The 19,057-nt window shown below is 44.7% G+C and overlaps 1 protein-coding gene across 1 annotated transcript in view; it reads left to right on the top strand.

The window, feature by feature from the left end:
- Positions 1 to 17,230, top strand: part of GRIN2B (glutamate ionotropic receptor NMDA type subunit 2B) — a 216,511-nt gene extending 199,281 nt beyond the window's left edge. The window contains exons 12-15 of the mRNA XM_062624161.1: positions 5,082 to 5,242; positions 7,453 to 7,640; positions 10,690 to 10,928; positions 12,794 to 17,230. Of these exons, the coding sequence (XP_062480145.1) occupies positions 5,082 to 5,242; positions 7,453 to 7,640; positions 10,690 to 10,928; positions 12,794 to 14,704 (2,499 nt within the window). The 3' untranslated portion in view covers positions 14,705 to 17,230. The remainder of the gene's footprint in view (positions 1 to 5,081; positions 5,243 to 7,452; positions 7,641 to 10,689; positions 10,929 to 12,793) is intronic.
- The last annotated feature ends 1,827 nt before the right edge of the window (positions 17,231 to 19,057 follow it).

Below are 19,057 nucleotides of genomic sequence, written 5' to 3'. Positions count from 1 at the left end.
TCAGAGCCAGATCCAGGTTTGTGGTTCTGTGGCATTGTTCATAGTGCAGCTTGGGAAGAAAAATGACGTATTTTGCAAATACGAAAAAGACAAGTCTCCTGTCTTTGAGATTGATGCATTAGCTGTAAAGAAGTTCATTTCCTGGCTGAAACAGAGGATGCAAAAACAAGATGGCTTGGGCAAGGAATGTTGCTGTGGACATGCATAGTTAATCAGGACCAAAGTGTAAGCATAGAGCTACCTCAGAATTAGACCTGAAATCACTGGCCCACTCTTTAATTTTTAACAAGTTCTGGGTGAAGCTTCTATGCAAACAGCCTGACTGGATTCTCAGGCAGCAAAGAAAGGTGCTAAGTGACTGCAGTGACATGCAGCTGAACCAGAGCAAGAGGAACTAACCAAGGATGTTTGGGCAATGCAGAAACGTTGTGCTAAAATTACACACTCAAGCATGGACTTTGCTTTTCTAGCCTGATACCACTAAATCTTATGTTGCAGCTCACTAATAAATGCCGTCATTTTTGGAGATATTTGGCTTGTGCCACAACAGATATCTAATGGTTGCACAGCTGCCAAAAAAGGAAGCAGAGGGCTGCTTATAGGTGTCTGCAGAAAAGGTTGTGACTGATGCCCTGATGGGCAAGTTCAAGAGAGTGGTGGGCACTTTGGGCTGTCTGCTGCCCACAGCAATTGTCTCCCTATACTTGCAGTGGAAGTTGTCCTGAGGGCCTAATGGTCCAGTAGCAGGATTCATCTGTGCAAATGTAGGTGTCTAGAGGCAATTTGGGTGCACCAGAGTATTCAAAATACCCTCCAGTGGTAAGAAAATCTGATGCAGGGGCTATGAAAGACCTGCTGCCATGGTGAAATTCCCTTGGCATCTCAACTTGGCATTTAACACTTGGGCAAATGGACTGAACCCTGAGTATCTAGCATGGGCTCAAGCTCTTTTGTACTTTCAGGTAACAGAGGAGCTGAACCTGTGGGCTTTATTTTGGTGGGTCAGAGCTGTGGAGCTTCCTGTGGTAGAAAATTTAAACTGGGGGTCTGGGCCTTATAAAGTGAAAGGAGCCCTCCCAGAGAAGCTATGTAAGAGTAAGGCACTGCACACATACACACACACTCACACCAAGTTTTGCCAGCTCGTTATGTTATCCAGCAGGGCATTATTCCTTTTTTTTTTAAGCAATGTAAAAGTAGATCAGCTGATTAAAAAGAGCCTTTTTGTTGTGAGAGCTTGCTGAGTTTGGGAAACTGCTTTCAATGCTTTGGCAAATACTCTACAGTGTAAACAGGGCCTACATGAGGCAGATAAATAAGTGCAGATGCGCTTTTCTGTAGGAACCATTTGGTGATAGACAATATATTGAAAAAAAATTCTCATCAAATTAATTGTGGCCAATTAGACATAACCCCTTCCCCTCATTCCTGAATCCCCTCCAATCATGGCTGCCTAAATGGGAAACGCTCCTATCACCTGTTTCATTATGCAGATTGATATTCGAACATCTGAGAACAATGCTGCTTTCTGCTCGGCATGGCTCCAAATTGCTAATGAAACAGCTCTGCCAGACAAGTCACTTAAACCCACTCTCACTGCTGCTGTCGACAGCTCTCATGGCGAGTTGCGGGGGGAGCAGGAAGGGGGCTCTCCACTCTGAATGTGCTAATAGCCCCCAGCCTGTGTGTTTAGCACTCTTCAGAGCAGGAGGATTTCTGCTCTCTGACTCTGAGAGGTTACTTTTCCCAAAGCCGTGCTCTGATTTGGTCTTAACACTTCTTGATTTCAATTTGTTAAATAAGCGGTTGAAGAGGTGGACAGCTGCTGAACACAGGCCTCTTATATTCCAGAGCTATCCCAGCCCTTCAGGCACATTTAGTGTCTGCTTCCCACCCTGATTTCTAGCACCAACTTCTGTCCCACATTTAATGTGAAGTCAGCTATCACGGGCAAGAGCATGTCACATCACCTTGGCTAAAAGGGGACCATCTCATGACCAGCACCCCATGGTAAGCAAGTTGCAGGCTGCAGGTGGGGTACACCCCCATCCAGGGGTCTTTGGCTTGCAGGGCTGCAGCTGAGCCCTGCAGATTCCCTCTCAGGAATTCACCCTCTAGGCAGGTAGAGCTGGGCAGCAGGACCAGACTCCTGCTGGAGGGAAGTGTGACGGGCGGCTTCTACAAGTGTGATCCCTGTACAGCACTGTTTGCTGTTCCCTGCGACTCTCTGCAGCTGGTTTTGCTCAGCAACTGGTACAGTTGCTTATCTTCCCCTCCCCTGTTATCGCAAAGTTTTTTCCCAGAGCTTCACAGGTCTCCTCTTTGCAAATGCCTGAGGTAGAGCAGTTGTGACTTAGGGCTCTGGCAGGACAAACATTTATATGAAATGATGGGACAGTTCTCTCATTAATCTAAATTCTGACCCTATGGTTAATTCCTTTGTCAATATTTACTAAAGCATCCAGATTACCTCTGCACAGGCTGCCTCCATGTAATGGCCCCTACATTGTGCCTCCGCCCCTGTCTCATGTCTCACAGATTCCTTCTAGACCAGCCCGCCAAAGTGCCCTGCTTCCCTGGGGCTGACACTTCTGATCCAGGCCCACTCTCCCAGCCCTAGGGAGGAGCCAAACAAGTGTTTTTCCTTACTGGACTTTTTGACAACAGGGTCAATTAACTTTCTTCCTCATGGATCTTTTCCAGTTCCTCCACACATGCTCCTCCACCATACTGCCAGAAGAGGACGTGCTCCTCCCCATATATTTTCTGGGAAGGCTTGTGCCTTCTTCTTCCTTCAGTATAAGTTGTGTGGGGCAGAAACAAGCTCAGAGAGAAGCAGCAGTTGTTGGCTCTGGAGAGCTCTTCGTAGATCCCTTCATCCGTGGACTTAGCTGTGCCCACCTACTTTCAAGCAACGAATATAGGGATTTTTCCCCTGCTGTCACCTGACAGAAAGCTGTATGCATGTACCACTGTTACTTCTCAGATGCGTAGAAGCCACTAGCCTGGCTTCCTTTTCTAGAAATATGCTTTTCTAGTTGCTGAAAACAGTAATTTCATTCAAGAAAACCGTTTTAATTTATTTATTGATTTCCTGGGAAGTTAAATACTAAATATGGAGCCTTTCATCTCTGGCTGCTGAGATGGGCCCTTGAGCACAGGGAGGACAAAGGGTAGCTCAAAGGTGGGCTCATTTTCCTCATCACAGCCCTGCCTGACTCTATAATCCTTACTCCAGTTCTTAGACATAGTCATGGAAGCAGGCAAAACTAGAGATCCTGTCACTGGGAATGGAGGCTGGAGGTATAGAATGGACATTGAATGTGGCCTCTTTGTTCCCTTAACACTGTTTGGGCCCAGAGAGAGGCTCTCACAGCTGCCGCTCCAAAGAGCATGCTGAAGCTGAGATCACACCAATGTTGGTTGGGCCTGTCTGCTGCTTGTCCTGCTGACTTCACTTTGTTGGAGGGCTCTGTGGGGATGGAGGGTGCAGGCCCTGGGAAAGCAAGTTGCCCACTTTGAAAACTCCTGTTTCAGCTTGCTGCAGTGATTTTTCTCCCATCAAAGTTTGCTTTCTTTACAGATTTTGATAGCTATGGGTTTGTCTTCATCCCTAGTGGGTGTGACAAGGGTCTAAAAGCCACCTTACTGCCTATTTTGTGCTGTGTGAAACCTTTTTCTTTTTTTTTCCTGGTGAGGTGCCAACCTGTGTTTCAAAAACCTCCCTGATATTTAATTTTGGCTTAAAGCAATAGGATATGTCTTCTCTCTCACTCACTTCTGTGTGCAAGTACAAGCCAGCTCATCTCACCATCCAAACTGAGAGTGATCCCTTGCACAGCCAGATGAGTTGACTGGTACACAGAAAGCGATGTGAGTGTTGTGTTCACCTACCACCTCTGCATCACTGACACAGCTCGTGTTTGAGGTTATTGTTGAGATGTTATGAATGAGCTTTAGCAGCTTTGGCCTCCTCAGCTGAGTCAACCAGGTTCACAACTGTCTTTGAGCAGAACTCAAGAATAAGGCCCATCTGCATGTGTTTTTTTTTAAGCTATAGCTGTAGACAGCAGCCACATTTCCACTATAGAATGTAGCAGCTCGTGACTGCATATATTCATGTACCAGGTGAACTGTTGCTGTTAAATGATCTGATCTTCAATATGCTCTTAGCGTGCTTCTCAAGGTCATCCAAATATGCAGTCACAGTTGAGAGTCAAGCTACTGCTTGACATATCAGGAGGGCTGATATATCAGTGAGGGAGCTTCCCTCCATCTAACCTACTTTTGCAACTTTATCGGTACTGCTTATACAGTTCCTAGCTTAAAATCCTATGCTCCTTCCCGTCTGCTGGTTCTAGGAGTTTTAAGCAGTCTTGATAATTGACAGCCTAAATTTTACTGCTCATAAAATCCCAGAGAGCATTGATTATGACTTGAGTTAAGCAAGTGGCATATAAAACCTCACAGCCTTGCAGACATAAGGGAATGTTATGATGGATGTATTTCTTAGGAGCAGCAAAAGGTTTGGAGTATTCTGCCAGCCAGTTCTGAGCATTGAATGTTACTAGTGACTTGCAGCCACTAGTAGCATTTCATTTGGGACATTTGCCCAAAAGTTTGAAAGCTTATCGTTCATTCGGTGAAGTGGGTGTGAAGTGTTCTGAGAGGCATTTCTCCTCATTAATTGCTTTTCTACTTCAGTCAGAATCAAGAAATGCAAAGGCATCCACCGAGCTGAAAAATATACTTTTTAGAAAATAAATGACACTGTGGGTAAAATACACACAGATTTTTTTCTAAAATCTTTCCTTGATTGTGTTCCAAAGCCAGTGTTACCTTTTCCCTTTCCTTTTTTATTTTATCTAACCTTTTAATCTTTGATTACTGGCTATTTTATGCACTTAATCCAGAGTGGACAAAGATACTGGGTTGCTCAGATTCACTTCTTGGTTCTTAGGCACTAACAGGAGATCTCTGTGTTTGAAAACAGTAAAATATAGAGGAGAGTGTGTTCTCCCATTCAGATGACTGCTTTTTGCTGAAAGATTGTGAGAAATGTTCTTTTTCTGTCTCTCCAGTTCCAGAAACCCAATGACTTCTCGCCCCCTTTCCGCTTCGGGACAGTTCCCAATGGCAGCACAGAAAGGAACATTCGCAACAACTACCCTGAAATGCACAGCTACATGGTGAAGTTCAATCAGAGGGGGGTGGATGATGCGCTGTTCTCGCTGAAGACTGGGTGAGGCTTCCTTCTTCCATGCTTACTCACCAAAGAAACCTGAGTTCTTTGCATACTTGTCTGGAATTATTTTTTTGTGGGATTTGGAAAATGAGCATCCATTATCATTCCATATTCAACGCCAGGATGGACAGAGTCTTGGGGGACGTGGTCTAGCGTGAGGCATCCATGCCCATGGCAGGGGGGTTGGAACTAGATGATCTTAAGGTCCTTTCCAACCCTAACTATTCTATGATTCTATGGTTAAAAGTATAGCAAGACCAAACACAGCACAGGAGAATAATTCCGTGGTTCTCTTAACCAGGTTTTTCTACTGAGATCTGTACAAGAGTTTCTGCCTCTAATGTGTTTATAAGACTGCTAAAAAAAAAAACAAAAAACCAACCAAAAAGTCTTCTGTATCCTTGTACATTTTAGTCTTGTGTATATTAGCCCCAAAGACTGTTTCATCAAGATGTTTCATGTTGATGTGTCCTTCTGCGTACACAGGAAAAGCTCACAGACCTATGTGGACAAAGTTTTTTTCAGTTCATTTATATTGTCATCTGGAAATTCTTTTGTTTTCCCTCCTTCTGTGTATAAAAGATTATGTTAATCAGGAAGCTGAAACAATCCTTGTCGGATTAATCCCACCCCAGTGTATCACTAGCTAATACAGTATAATAGAAGGTGTGCTTGAAGCAAATAGTTTGGAAGTAGCCCTTCTCACTGGAATATTTTAGCATCAAGGGCTGAACAAAGTGTTGTTTGAATAATAAGGAAGTATGTAAAATGAGAGTATTTCCTTTGGTATTTTGGGAAACATGGGAAAACTCATTTGCAAACAGTATGCTTGAACAGCTCCTCCTTTTTTAATAACAGTGAATCTGTGAGGGAACTAATTTAAATGCCATTTTTCAAGCCTCTGTCCTTCATAATCAAAGACCTCCTCCCCAAGCTGACAATTTTGGTTGTCAGAGCCCAGCCTCAGTGAAAAAAAAAGAACCCCAATGTTTATGCTTACACTTGTGTTGCACTCTTATGAGAAAGTTCATTCCAAAGCACGGATGAAGATGTTCAGCCAATTTAATTACTAGATTGAATGACTATTCCTAAACCTGTTTGCCAGGTTGAGAGGCTTAAAGCCCATTATAAATGATTGTACCATTGTTGGATGTCATCCTGGGAAGGTACATTTGCCAGGAAAGTCATCATCCAGGAAATAAATATGCTCTGTCCTGCAAATATATGGATGAAATAGAGCTTATCATTTGCAGTAGATGGCATCCTGGCTTCATATCCACACTTGGACAGACTTCCCACATATATGCACAGAGATAATCACCATACTGGAAATGCATGTGCAGGAGGTGGATTGAAAAGGTAGCATGGGTGTGAGAATGTGCAAGGTGGAAGATCTTTGGTCTTTTATTGAAAAGTACTTCATTTCAGATCTAGTGGGAGGATTTACTCATCGCCTGTCTTCAGTTATGTGGAAGATGCACCCCCCCTGAGACCGCTTCCCACACCCTAATCAATTTATTGCAATGAGAGGAAGGCTCTCATCAGTCTGTTGTGCTGTCTACCCAGCCCAGCCCATAATGGGCATTTCTCTGTCTTGAAACTGAATTTTTCATTAGGTTTTCAGCTAAGCACTCTTTGCTGAAGAGTTGCTTAGCCTGGTAAATCATAAAGCTGCTATGGTGGCCACTTGACATAGGTAAAGATTCATTAGTGCTTTTCACAGTAATCAAGGAATGATGTCATGACGATATTTGATTTGAAAAAATTACGTTTTGCTCAGCTAAGTCATGCCAGCACTCTGAATCTGAGATAATCTTTTCCTTACTCCACCCCCTACTTCTGAAACATTTTAGGTTCCTTTAAGATGAAGGACAGCACAGAAATATAAGCTATTCTTAGGATTTGACTTCCTCTTCGTTCATTTTCATCATGCAGTATGTTTGTATTCCACGTTTTCTTTCCAATCAAAAATGGTGATTATCAATGAGTCAGAAAGAAATAGACAGTCCTCATTTAGAATCTAGCTTCCTCTGTACACAGGTTCTAGGCTCAGATTTTAGTTAACTCTGATGAAGGTAAAGATGCAAGTTATTGTAGTCTATCTGAAAGAGGTTCATTTCTGCCTTAGTTACCTGAGAACAACTTTGAACTCACACAGATTCTATCATTTTTGTACCACACCTCTCTTGTTTCTTACACATGTGCAGGAAGTTGGATGCTTTCATTTATGATGCAGCAGTGCTAAACTACATGGCTGGCAGAGATGAAGGCTGCAAGCTGGTGACGATTGGGAGTGGGAAAGTGTTTGCTTCCACTGGCTATGGCATTGCCATCCAAAAGGACTCAGGCTGGAAACGCCAGGTTGATCTTGCCATTTTACAGCTTTTTGGAGACGGTAAGTGACAAGAAAAACAGGAGTTTGAGTTTTCCTAAGAAATACCAAGTTTTGTTTTTAAGAAATAGATGTTCCTAGCTCTGTTGCTTCAGATTAGAGTTGAGAACAGGAAATTACTAACAACGGTTTGTTAAGAGGCATTGCACCAAAATGTGAGATGTCGCTTGTTTTATGTTGTTGATGCAAGATGGCAGTATCATCAAAAGCAATGTCAAAAGTACTAAAGGTTTCATAGAACCAGCTCAGATGTGTGTTTGAAAAATTTCTTGCGTGAAGAATATCTTGTAAAAACAAGATTCCTCTTGTGAACTTTTCACTAGCTTTGATGTTTTGCCATGACTAATTATACTGGACTTTCTGTGGTTATCCCATGCTTTATAGTTCTAGACAAGATCAAATCATGCATTTACAAAATTTAAAAAATATTTATGGATGAAAGAGTTAACTCAGATTTTCTCTGGCATTCTCTGTGCCTGGCAAAATCTTGGAGCAGATACTTCTGGAAGGCATGCTAAGGCACATGAAAAACAACAAGGTGCTTGGTGACAGCCAGCATGGCTTCATTAAGGGGAAATCCTGGCTGACCAATTTGGTGGCCTTCTATGATGGGGCTACAGAACTGATGGACAGGGGTAGAGCAGTTGATGTCATCTACCTGGACTTGTGCAAAGCGTTCGACACTGTCCCACACAACATCCTTGTCTCTAAACTGGAGCGACATCAATTTGATGGATGGACCACTTGGTGGATAAAGAACTGGCTGGATGGCCGCACACAAAGAGTTGTGGTCAATGGCTCAATGTCCGGCTGGAGACCAGTAACGAGTGGTGTCCCCCAGGGATTGGTGTTGGGACTGGTCTTATTCAACAACTGGTCTTATTTGGTGATATGGACAGTGGGATTGAGTGCACCCTCAGCAAGTTTGCTGATCACACCAATCTGTGTGGTTCAGTTGATAGGCTGGAGGGAAGTAATGACATCCAGAGGGACCTTGACATGCTTGTGGGGTGGGCTGATGCCAACCTTATGAAGTTTAACCATGCCAAGTGCAAGGTCCTACACCTGGGTTGAAGCAATCCCAGGCACAGCTACAGGTTGGGCAGAGAATAGATTCAGAGCAGCCCTGTGGAGGAGGACTTGGGAGTGTAGGTCTATGAGAAACTGAACATAAGCCGGCAGTGTGAGCTTGCAGCTCAGAAAGCCAACTGTATCGAAAGGAGCATGACCATCAGTTGAAGGAGGTGATCCTGCCCCTCTACTCTGCTCTTGTGAGACCTCATTTGGAGTATTGTGTACAGTTCTGGTTTCGTCAGCATAAGAAGGACATGGAACTGTTGGAACAAGTCCAGAGGAGGGCCATGAGGATGATCAGAGGGCTGGAGCACCTCATATATAAAGACAGGCTGAGAAAGTTGGGGCTGTTCAGCCTGGAGAAGAGAAGGCTGTGTGGAGACCTCATAGCAGCCTTTCAGTATAAGGATGCTGGGGAGGGACTCTTCATTAGGGACTGTAGTGATAGGACAAGGTGTAATGGGTTAAAACTTAAATGGGAGAAGTTTAGATTGGATTTAAGAAGGAAGTTCTGTACTGTGAGGGTGGTGAGGCACTGGAATGGGCTGCCCAGGGAAGTTGTGAATGCTCCATCCGTGGTGGTGTTCAAGGCCAGGTTGGACAAAGTCTTGGGTGACATGGTTCAGTGTGAGGTGTCCCTGCCCATGGCAAGGGGGTTGGAACTAGATGATCTTAAGGTCCTTTCCAACTCTAACTCTTCTATGATTCTATAATTCTATGATTTTCTGAAACCTAAAAAAACAAGGGAGGACTTGAGACTCAGAAACGTATTTTGGAGTGAATTTTTACTCAGAACATTATGGTTTTGTGGGATAAAGAATTCCTTCTCAGAAAATATTTTCCTGGCTTTCTCTTTCCATTCCATATTAAGTCTTGTGTCCCTTTTTTAATAAATAAATTTCACAGGTTATTTTATTTATAAGGTTTTTTTTTTTTTGTATTTGTTTTTTCTTCCTGAAATCTCAAAATAACATACACTATAATAAATATAGAAAGAACATAGCTCTGAAAATTTGCCACCAGACAGATAGGGTGCTCTGTCTCTTAAACAGCCTAGTATGTAATTATTTCAGAAAAAGACGTAAGTTCTCCTTAAAGCTTTAAAGCCTATGCTATGGCAGCACACAAATATGCATATTTTTTCCTCTGTCACTGGACTAGAGGTTGAAAATGTGAAAAACTAACTTTCCTAACAGCATGAAAGGAATTGCCAGCCTGCAAAACTAGTTTGCTTCTGAATGTCTCAGTATGTGTGTATGTGAGAGTTTCTCTCTCTTTCCCTCCACTCATGAAAATACCATAATGGCAGTAAGTGGAGTATGAAATTAGGCTACAGAACATTTGTTCCTAGCTGATACAAACTGATAATTTTTTTTGATTGGTCAAAGAGTTTGAAATCGTTGGATTTCAACAAAATTGAAGGGAAGAAAAACAGGTAAAAATGCACAAATATTTTGGTAACATTGCACCTGAGTTTGAATGAGCTACAGATACATTCAGAATCAGACATTCTGATTAAAAAAAAAGAACATTTTCAATTTTGAGCTGAAAACATACATGATTTCCTGTAGAAGTGACTCATTTTTGTCTACCTGTGTCAGTCACTAATTTTTTCTCTCATTGACCTAACATGAAAGTGGAAGTTTGTTAGGCCATGTCTTCGGTCATCTGGTGGACAACTTTTCCAGGATCTTACTGTAGACATTTGACAAGTGTGATAATTGTGTCCTGTGGTACAGCTTTTTGTGTTTGATGTCTGGCTGTGGAAAAATGCTGTTGCCCTCCCTGTGTCAAATTGCACCTGCCTGTAATAAAAGGGCAGTCAGGGTATTTCATGGATGTAATACATGTGGCCAAAGAACATGACCACTGGAAATGACCTTATATCAGCTTCTTGCTTTCAGTCTTCTCCAGCTTGAGGTCTTTAACCATTGCATGGCTATCTAACCTGTTTCTTTCCTTCTCTTTGTTTTTCTAGGGGAGATGGAGGAGCTGGAAGCGCTGTGGCTTACTGGCATTTGTCACAATGAGAAGAATGAGGTTATGAGCAGCCAGCTGGATATAGATAACATGGCAGGTGTCTTCTACATGCTGGGAGCAGCAATGGCCCTTAGTCTCATCACCTTCATCTGTGAACATCTCTTCTACTGGCAATTCCGCCACTGCTTCATGGGTGTCTGCTCTGGCAAGCCTGGTGTGGTCTTCTCCATCAGCAGGGTGAGTGTCATTAGCTAACGGGGAGGAACAGAGGCTTTATTTAGACAGTCGTAGGTACTGGAGATGGGGAAATCCACTGTGACTGTCTAACACACAGGTGGCGTGGGGTGGTGGTCTGCAGGATAAAGGATATCTGTAGGTAAAGTTGAGGTATTTTTTCACCCTTAATGTTGCAAAAGCATCTAATGTCTTTCTGTGACAACTCTGGTCTCTGAGGATTATGGTCATGGAAATGGAAATTTCACATGGAAATGAAAATGCAGTATAAGGAGAAGTTAACTGTAACTGTCTGATCCTCCAGTGTGAGTTGTGAGAGGCCAAATTTGGACAGTAAGTAAGTAATGGTGGATAATATGATTAGAAATTAAGGAGTTTTTCATTGTCCTCTATATTACAGCTTTTCAGCTGACCTTATGTTAGCTAGAAGTGCACTGCCTTTGACAGTCAGAAGTCCCTAACCAAAAGCCATGCCCTAAACCATGTGGAGAGGATGACCGCATAAACTTAGCAATTGCTTTATGCAAATCAGCCTTAGGTTGTAATATTTGCATTTAAAGCAGATTCTAGTAATTTCTGAATCATCTTTCTGCTATCAGTGTAGCTAGCAGTGTGTAATTTGGAGGTTTTCTTTTTTTTCCTTCTTTCAAGCCACTGGTCCCTTTTCCTGATCCATTCTGAAGTGAGGTCAAATCTCAGCATTTTTGACCTCAGTGACCAGTGTAACAGAATTATCTTTGATTATGCAAGGAGTGTATAATTGCTACATAACATATTGTTGAGGAGAAATGGCAAAGCTTTTGAATGCAGGGGGCACAGCATCCTTCCTGTAGTATTAGTTTCTAGCCTGGTTTAGTCTGAAGATAAGATGGAGATTGTGTTTGGTGACCCTTAGCTAACTACAGATTCTTTCATTCTGGGGTTATCAGTTAGACCTGGACCAGGTTGATGAAAAGTCTTGGAAAGTGTTAATCATCTGCTGGCTGCTCAGAAACCATGGTAATATGATGTGATGGTGTCCATTTCACAACTAACTTTAATCAGAAGGCACCATTTGGCAGACCAGGGAATAAATGAGCACCTTTCCTTCTGTTCCTAGGGATAGCCCTTCTAAACCATCTGTGTCATGGATGAAATGAGGTAGTGGTGAATGCAGAGGAATCAGGCACTTCTGCTGACTGATTTGAAGTTGAACAGAGTACTTTTGGTTTCAGTGATGCCAATTTGGAGCCTGTTATCAGTGTTAAATTTAACAGAATGCAATTAAAAATTCTATTGTACCTCGCTCATCCAGATGCAAAAGACCTAAATACCTATTTGACAGAACTGCTCTTTCTCTGTTTCCTTTGCTAATCTGTTCTGTTGATTAATGTAGCTAAGTTTATGACAAATGAAGCTGTTCCCTTTCAAAGATAGCTTCTGTCTCATTGATTCACTGATGTCCAGATGAATTTCAAGGGCCAAACTAGACTCTTTCTCTCATCCACACAGAATAATTTGTCTTGATGTGTGTTCCCAAGGTATTATTGACCCCATTTGCAATTCCATGTTACACCTGCTGGATTTGAGTAACTCTTACAGATGCAAGCAGGTATTCTTGCATCCTACAGATGCGACATGAAGCAAAGCAGAGAAAGAGGAATAGAGGGGAAGGAAAAATGTGAGGGGCAAGAAAGAGGGGCAAAACAGCAAAAATAGGTAGAGCAGGTCTTATTTAATTTGATTGGATTGTGCTTCAAGATAGAAGGCTGACAGGCCTTGCTGTCTTACAGGAGTATGCTGTTGCTTCACAGGGTGTTTCCCAGTCCAAGTTCCCTTTAGTATAGTCTTTGCAGGACCACTCATCTTTCCGCTTTCTCACATTTCAGGGTATTTACAGCTGCATCCATGGCGTGGCCATTGAGGAACGCCAGTCAGCAATGAACTCCCCCACAGCAACTATGAACAACACCCATTCCAACATCCTCCGCCTGCTTCGGACAGCCAAGAACATGGCCAACCTGTCAGGGGTCAATGGCTCACCGCAGAGTGCCCTGGACTTTATCCGCCGTGAGTCGTCGGTCTATGACATCTCTGAGCACCGCCGCAGCTTCACCCATTCGGACTGCAAGTCCTACAACAACCCCCCCTGCGAGGAGAACCTCTTTAGTGACTATATTAGTGAGGTAGAAAGGACCTTTGGGAACCTCCAGCTGAAGGACAGCAATGTGTATCAGGACCACTACCACCACCACCACCGCCCCCACAGCATTGGCAGCACCAGCTCCATTGATGGGCTTTATGACTGTGACAACCCACCCTTCAACGCCCAGTCACGGTCCATTGGGAAGAAGCCCTTGGACCTGGGGTTACCCCCTGCCAAGCACAGCCAGCTGGGTGACCTTTACGGCAAGTTCTCCTTCAAGAGTGACCGCTATGGTGGCAGCGGGGCCCATGATGACTTGATCCGCTCAGATGTCTCTGACATTTCCACTCACACGGTCACTTATGGCAACATCGAGGGCAACGCAGCCAAGCGGCGGAAGCAGCAGTACAAGGACAGCCTGAAGAAGCGCCCAGCCTCTGCCAAGTCCCGCCGGGAGTTTGATGAGATAGAGCTGGCCTACCGCCGGCGCCCACCCCGCTCTCCTGACCACAAGCGCTACTTCAGGGACAAGGAAGGGCTACGAGACTTCTACCTGGACCAGTTTCGAGCCAAAGAGAACTCGCCACACTGGGAACACGTGGACCTAACGGATATCTACAAAGAGCGGGGAGATGAGTTTAAACGTGACACAGGAGGAGGAGGGGGTGGGTCCTGCACCAACAGGGCCCACCACAAGCATGGCTCAGGAGAGTTTGGAGGAAGCAATGAGCACAAACATGGAGGAGTTGTGAGTGGGGTCCCGGCGCCATGGGAGAAGAATCTGACCAACCTAGAGTGGGAGGATCGGTCTGGGGCTAATTTCTGCCGCAGTTGCCCTTCTAAGGTGCACAACTACACGCCATCGGTGGTGGGGCAGAACTCCACCCGCCAGGCTTGCATCCGCTGCGAGGCCTGCAAGAAAGCAGGCAACCTGTACGACATCAGTGAGGACAACTCTCTCCAAGAGCTGGACCAGCCACCTGCCCCTGTGCCCGTGGCCACCAGTGCCACTTCCTCCTCCAAATATCCTCAGAGCCCTTCCAATTCTGCCTCCAAGGTGCAGAAGAAGAACCGCAACAAGCTCCGTCGGCAGCACTCCTATGACACATTTGTGGACCTGCAGAAGGATGACTCAGCCCTGGCCCCCCGCAGCGTCAGCCTCAAGGACAAGGGCCGCTTTTTGGAGGGGAGCCCCTACGCCCACATGTTTGAGATGCCAGCCAGTGAGACCACCTTTGCCAACAACAAGTCCTCAGTGCCCGCCACCAGCTACCACCACCACAACAATCCCGGCAGCAGCGGGGGCTACATGCTCAGCAAGTCGCTCTACCCTGACCGGGTCACCCAAAACCCTTTCATCCCCACTTTTGGGGATGACCAATGCTTGCTCCACGGCAGCAAATCTTATTTCTTCAGGCAGCCTGTGGTGGCAGGAGGGCCCAAAGCTAGGCCAGACTTCCGAGCCATTGTCACCACCAACAAGCCGGTGGTCTCAGCCCTTCATGGGGCTGTGCCAGCCCGTTTCCAGAAGGACATCTGTATAGGGAACCAGTCCAACCCCTGTGTGCCTAACAACAAAAACCCCAGGGCTTTCAATGGCTCCAGCAACGGGCATGTTTATGAGAAACTCTCCAGTATTGAGTCTGACGTTTGAGTGAGGGGAAGAGCACGGGGAGGGACTAGGGGTGTATGTGGAGCATGGGAGGGTGGGGTGGGATCAATCCCATCAGCTACTCTTCTAGGTCATTCTTAATTTGTGGGATACAGGAGTTCTGAGTAGTGCAGCACTGGTGACAAGTGCCACCTCTTTGGTTTCCCCACTTCCTCCTCCTCCTTCCCACCCCTTCCCTTTTATCTCTTTTTCCATGTTCTCGCTCCTCCCATTCTCCTCCATTCCTGACCATTGCACTTTACAGTGACATTGGAGTTGGATATCCTTGCTCATGATTTCAGGAAGTGGAGAAAAAGGCAGGGAAGTGGTGGGCTGAGGGGGAGCGGCAGTGACTCTATCAGTTTTGCTGGCTCCCGGCAAAGAAAGGCACGTACATACATGCCTGTGTGTGTGGCAGGAGGAGACAGCAGAAGCAGTGTAATGGACATACAGGAAAATATGCTTGCTCAGGCAACTCTTCCTTAAACTGCCTAGAAGAGAGTAGTGTTTGAAGACATGAAGAAAGTGAAGGGAGAATAACATGACTAACTTGATGATGCACTTATATGTTAGCTATACTGAGGTTCTCATTACATTATTTTGTGAAGACTATGGGGGTTTAGGGCTGAAATATATATATATTTGCGTATATGCTGAGAAATTTTATGCTAAAAATTTGAATTGTCTGCTGGGGGGTGTGTGGGGAGGGAGATAAGGCTTGTCTGCAGGTCTGGCTAATGGTTTCAGTATGGCAATTAGAGCCATTGAATCTCTGGCAGACCAGTGGGAGAAATGGAAAGGAAGTGGGATCTGGGTTTGGGGAAGTAACCCTGGAGTCAGGGAGGCTGCTGGGATCTCTGACAGAGGATGCTGGTTTGCACTGATGAGAGGAGTTTGAGGAAAGGGGCACAGGGGTGGTTCATTAGCTGTGAGTTGCTCACTAGTTGTGACGTACTTCAAGGGTGGGAGCAGTGTATAGTGTGGGTTAGCCTATACGCGAGTATATACGATAACTTTATACTTGAAATGTCTGTGGAGAAAGCAAAATAAATTCACGATCCTATAAGGTGTCTGGATAACAAACACAGTGGAACAGAGCTTAAGAGTAGGGAAAGGTGGGGAATTTTGTCACTGTCACTTCAGGGGACACCAAGCTTATTTTGGCATGTCCTTTCAGCAAGGAGGGCAGGGAAAAAGGGTTTTCATTCTTCTGCCCTCCCTACCCTTGGCCAGCAGGTCTGAACAAAAAGGCTAGGGTGACCTCTGCAATGCTGGCATGGTGCTGGAGCGGAAGAAAAATGCCATGAAACAGTGTGTGTGATGGTGGTGGTGGTGGTGGACTGTTTCAATGCCTCCTTGCACATGTGGAAATAGGAGGAGGGTGTGTGCATCTGTGGGAAATGCATATGTATATTTACTACTGAATGTACAGGGGAAGTACATGGCTTATCTTCCTGTGAAGGGGTGTGCTTGAATAAATGCCAGAGAGCACAGAAACTTGTGCTGAGGGATGAAGACAAGATGTGCAAGGCTGAAATGCGTGTGTACATACATGTGCGTGTGCCTCTGTGTGTGCGAGAACGATACTAGCACAGGTGCAAAGCTGGAATAGCCTAGGGTTTCCCATCCCTGCAGTTGTAGTGACAGCTTTCCTGGTGCACCTAGTATCAATAAGAGAGTTTTTTTCTTTCCATTGTATCATTTTAGATGCAAGTTAAACTAAAGGAAAGGGAGCAATGGTAGGAGTGAGAAGGTGAACTCCCCTTTCATATGTCTTCTTTCTCCTGAGGTGGGGGTATGGACCGACCTCTCCTGTCCTGAGAGATATTGGCTAAATCTCTCCTGCTTATCCTGGATCTGTCCCAGTGTTTTGATGACCGTGGCTTGCCAGGTGAAGTGTTGAGAGTGTCCTGTGCTGATTGCATGGGGACACTGCTGTGACTGACTCTGAAAGGAGATCGTAGCACTGTCTTTATGAGCCACATTTCTTGGAGCTGAAAGCCACCTCTCTCACTTTCCTCACCGCACCCTTGTTGATTTTATCTTATCTTTCTCTTTTTAAGCCAACAAAAGGCCTTTTATTTCTTTACCTATTTCTTTTACTTATTTTTTAGAGCTGGGGTGGGGGGAGGGTGGGACTTGCCTGTAAAGTCAAAGAGTGTGAGGAGAGGGTGGGCCGGGTTGGTGCGGGGAATATTTTCTTATATTTCACTGAGGAAATTAAGGAGGGAAGAGGGGGAGAGTCTTTGTAATGCCACCCCTTAGTCTTCAGGGTAAGGGAACTTCCTACTCTTTCCCTCTTCTCTCATTACAAGGACAAAAAGGAAAAGAAAAATGGAAAAAAAAAAAAGAAACAAACAAACAGAAAAAAAAGAAACCAAACAAATTAACAGAGCGATCTGCAATCCAGAACACACGGCAGCTTGTCAGAGCCCTCTGACAGCGGCCACCAAGAAGGCGTTCCTTTCATTTGTAAATATTTCTTTTTTATTGCGTTTTTGTATAAATTGGTGTTTCTCTTCTCGTGAATATTCAGGTCGTGGGGTGGGAGGGAGGGGAAATTTGTTTCTGTTCTGTTTGTTTTCTACGACTTTTCAGGCTGCGTTTTTGGAAGCGGTTTACGCGGGTCGAGGCCGTATGAATGAGGAAAAAGAGAGAGAGAGAGAGAAACCCATGTGTGTTGTGTTCCCCTGAGGCCCCCTGTATTGCTCTGTCACCTTTATCTTCATGAATGGAAGACGCCGGAACGTCACTGCAAGCCTTGCCAGCAGGGTTTCATGTTTTGATGGGAACACCCCGATTCCTTTTTGCATATAAACTCTCTGTACCAGCATCCCTCTGTGGAGTTTGGGTCTCAAGACACTACTCTGTCTTGATAGTGGTGGGGTGAACCATCAAGCTGGCCGCTCAGGTTGGACCATCACTTTGACATTAAGAGACTTCTCCGATGCTACTTCAGTTTAGAAATCTTGGACCTGGGAAAGCTTGTGATAATTTCTGGTATTTCCTAAGGGCTTGGGGGGGAGCTTGACAGCTGGCAAGGGCAGCTAATCTCTTTGGCGGTTATCTCGGTACTTTTCCGTCCCTCCCCACCTGGAACGAGGAAACCTGGAGGGTGGCTCTGCAGGGAAATTAAGCCGAAAACAAACCAAAAAGAAGTTAATGGAACTTTTTTCAAATCTCTTCTTAAAGGTTCTGATTTTTGTGTTCCGGGGTGAAAGTTGGTTCGTATTTTCTCTGAACTGGTCTGTCCCTTGTTCCACTGATTGGCAAATGATAGTTTGCCAAAATCATTATCTAGTGTTGATACCGTTGTAGCACTGTTAACACTCCGAGTGCTCTGCGAATATTAACTGTGCCACAAACCACTCGAATGCTCTAGGGCAACCAGAAAAGAAGAACTGGAAATTCTGGACTGAACCACTGGTCTAACAACAGGAGCCTGGTATTTTGCCTTCTCCCATAATAGATTAGGCCACGTGTCCATCAGGTTAATCCTTTCTCCTATAAGCGATCTTTTCTGGTTGCTTTGTTTATTTTAGTTCTGACAGATCAACAAGTTTGGGGGCAGAGATGAAGGGAAAGGGGTGGGAGGGGGGAGGGTGTAATTCATAATCCAGACAATAAATGGATGATGTTATTAAACTCTGATTATATATTTAGAATTTTAGATTTGGTGTATTTTCATTCTAAGTATTCAAGTGAATCAATCAGGTAATATTAGCAGCAGGTGTTGTCCATACTAGAAAACCACCCATGTGCTGTTTATTACCTGTCTAGAATTACCTGGGATTTCATACCAGAGCCTGACAAAACTCCACATCCCCTACCTTGCCATTTCTCTCTCTCTCTCCTGCAGAAACACCAGTATTTTCTGGGGCAGTGGCTAGGAACAATTCCCCTCTCTGAAAGTTTTTGCATACAAGAATACTGAAAAAAAAAGCATTGTGTCCTCTACAGTTTGGAGACAGCCAGCCTCCTGGGAAAGATTAGGCAACTTCGGCAATGTTTCTGACTTTTACCTCCTCACTCTAGCCCCAGGCATGGCTCTCGGAGAGGTATTTTCATGAGCCATGTTCTTCTGAAGTGATGCTGTAGTGTTCGTACTCACCCAAAGGAGGATGTGGATGAAGGAGATGGAGGAGATATTAAAAAAATACCAGAAATGTGCCATGCACAGCGAAAAGCAGCTGACAGGTAGAACTTGCAGTCGTGGATCTCCACGTCATAAATCTTCTTGGTGTAGTCACACCAGCTTTTTACAGCAGAGCAACACAACACACGCTGGTGTAGTAGTTCTCTGTCTCCCATCACCCTCTCAGTGAGAACAATTTCAGAACTTGCCGTGTCATATCA

This window comes from Pezoporus occidentalis, unplaced genomic scaffold (assembly GCF_034315485.1).
Source record: "Pezoporus occidentalis ecotype Australia unplaced genomic scaffold, CSIRO_AGI_Poc_V1 ctg263, whole genome shotgun sequence".
Lineage (NCBI taxonomy): Eukaryota > Metazoa > Chordata > Aves > Psittaciformes > Psittacidae > Pezoporus > Pezoporus occidentalis.
The sequence above is the reverse complement of the archived record's forward strand: the minus strand, read 5'-3'. Positions and strand labels throughout refer to the sequence as shown.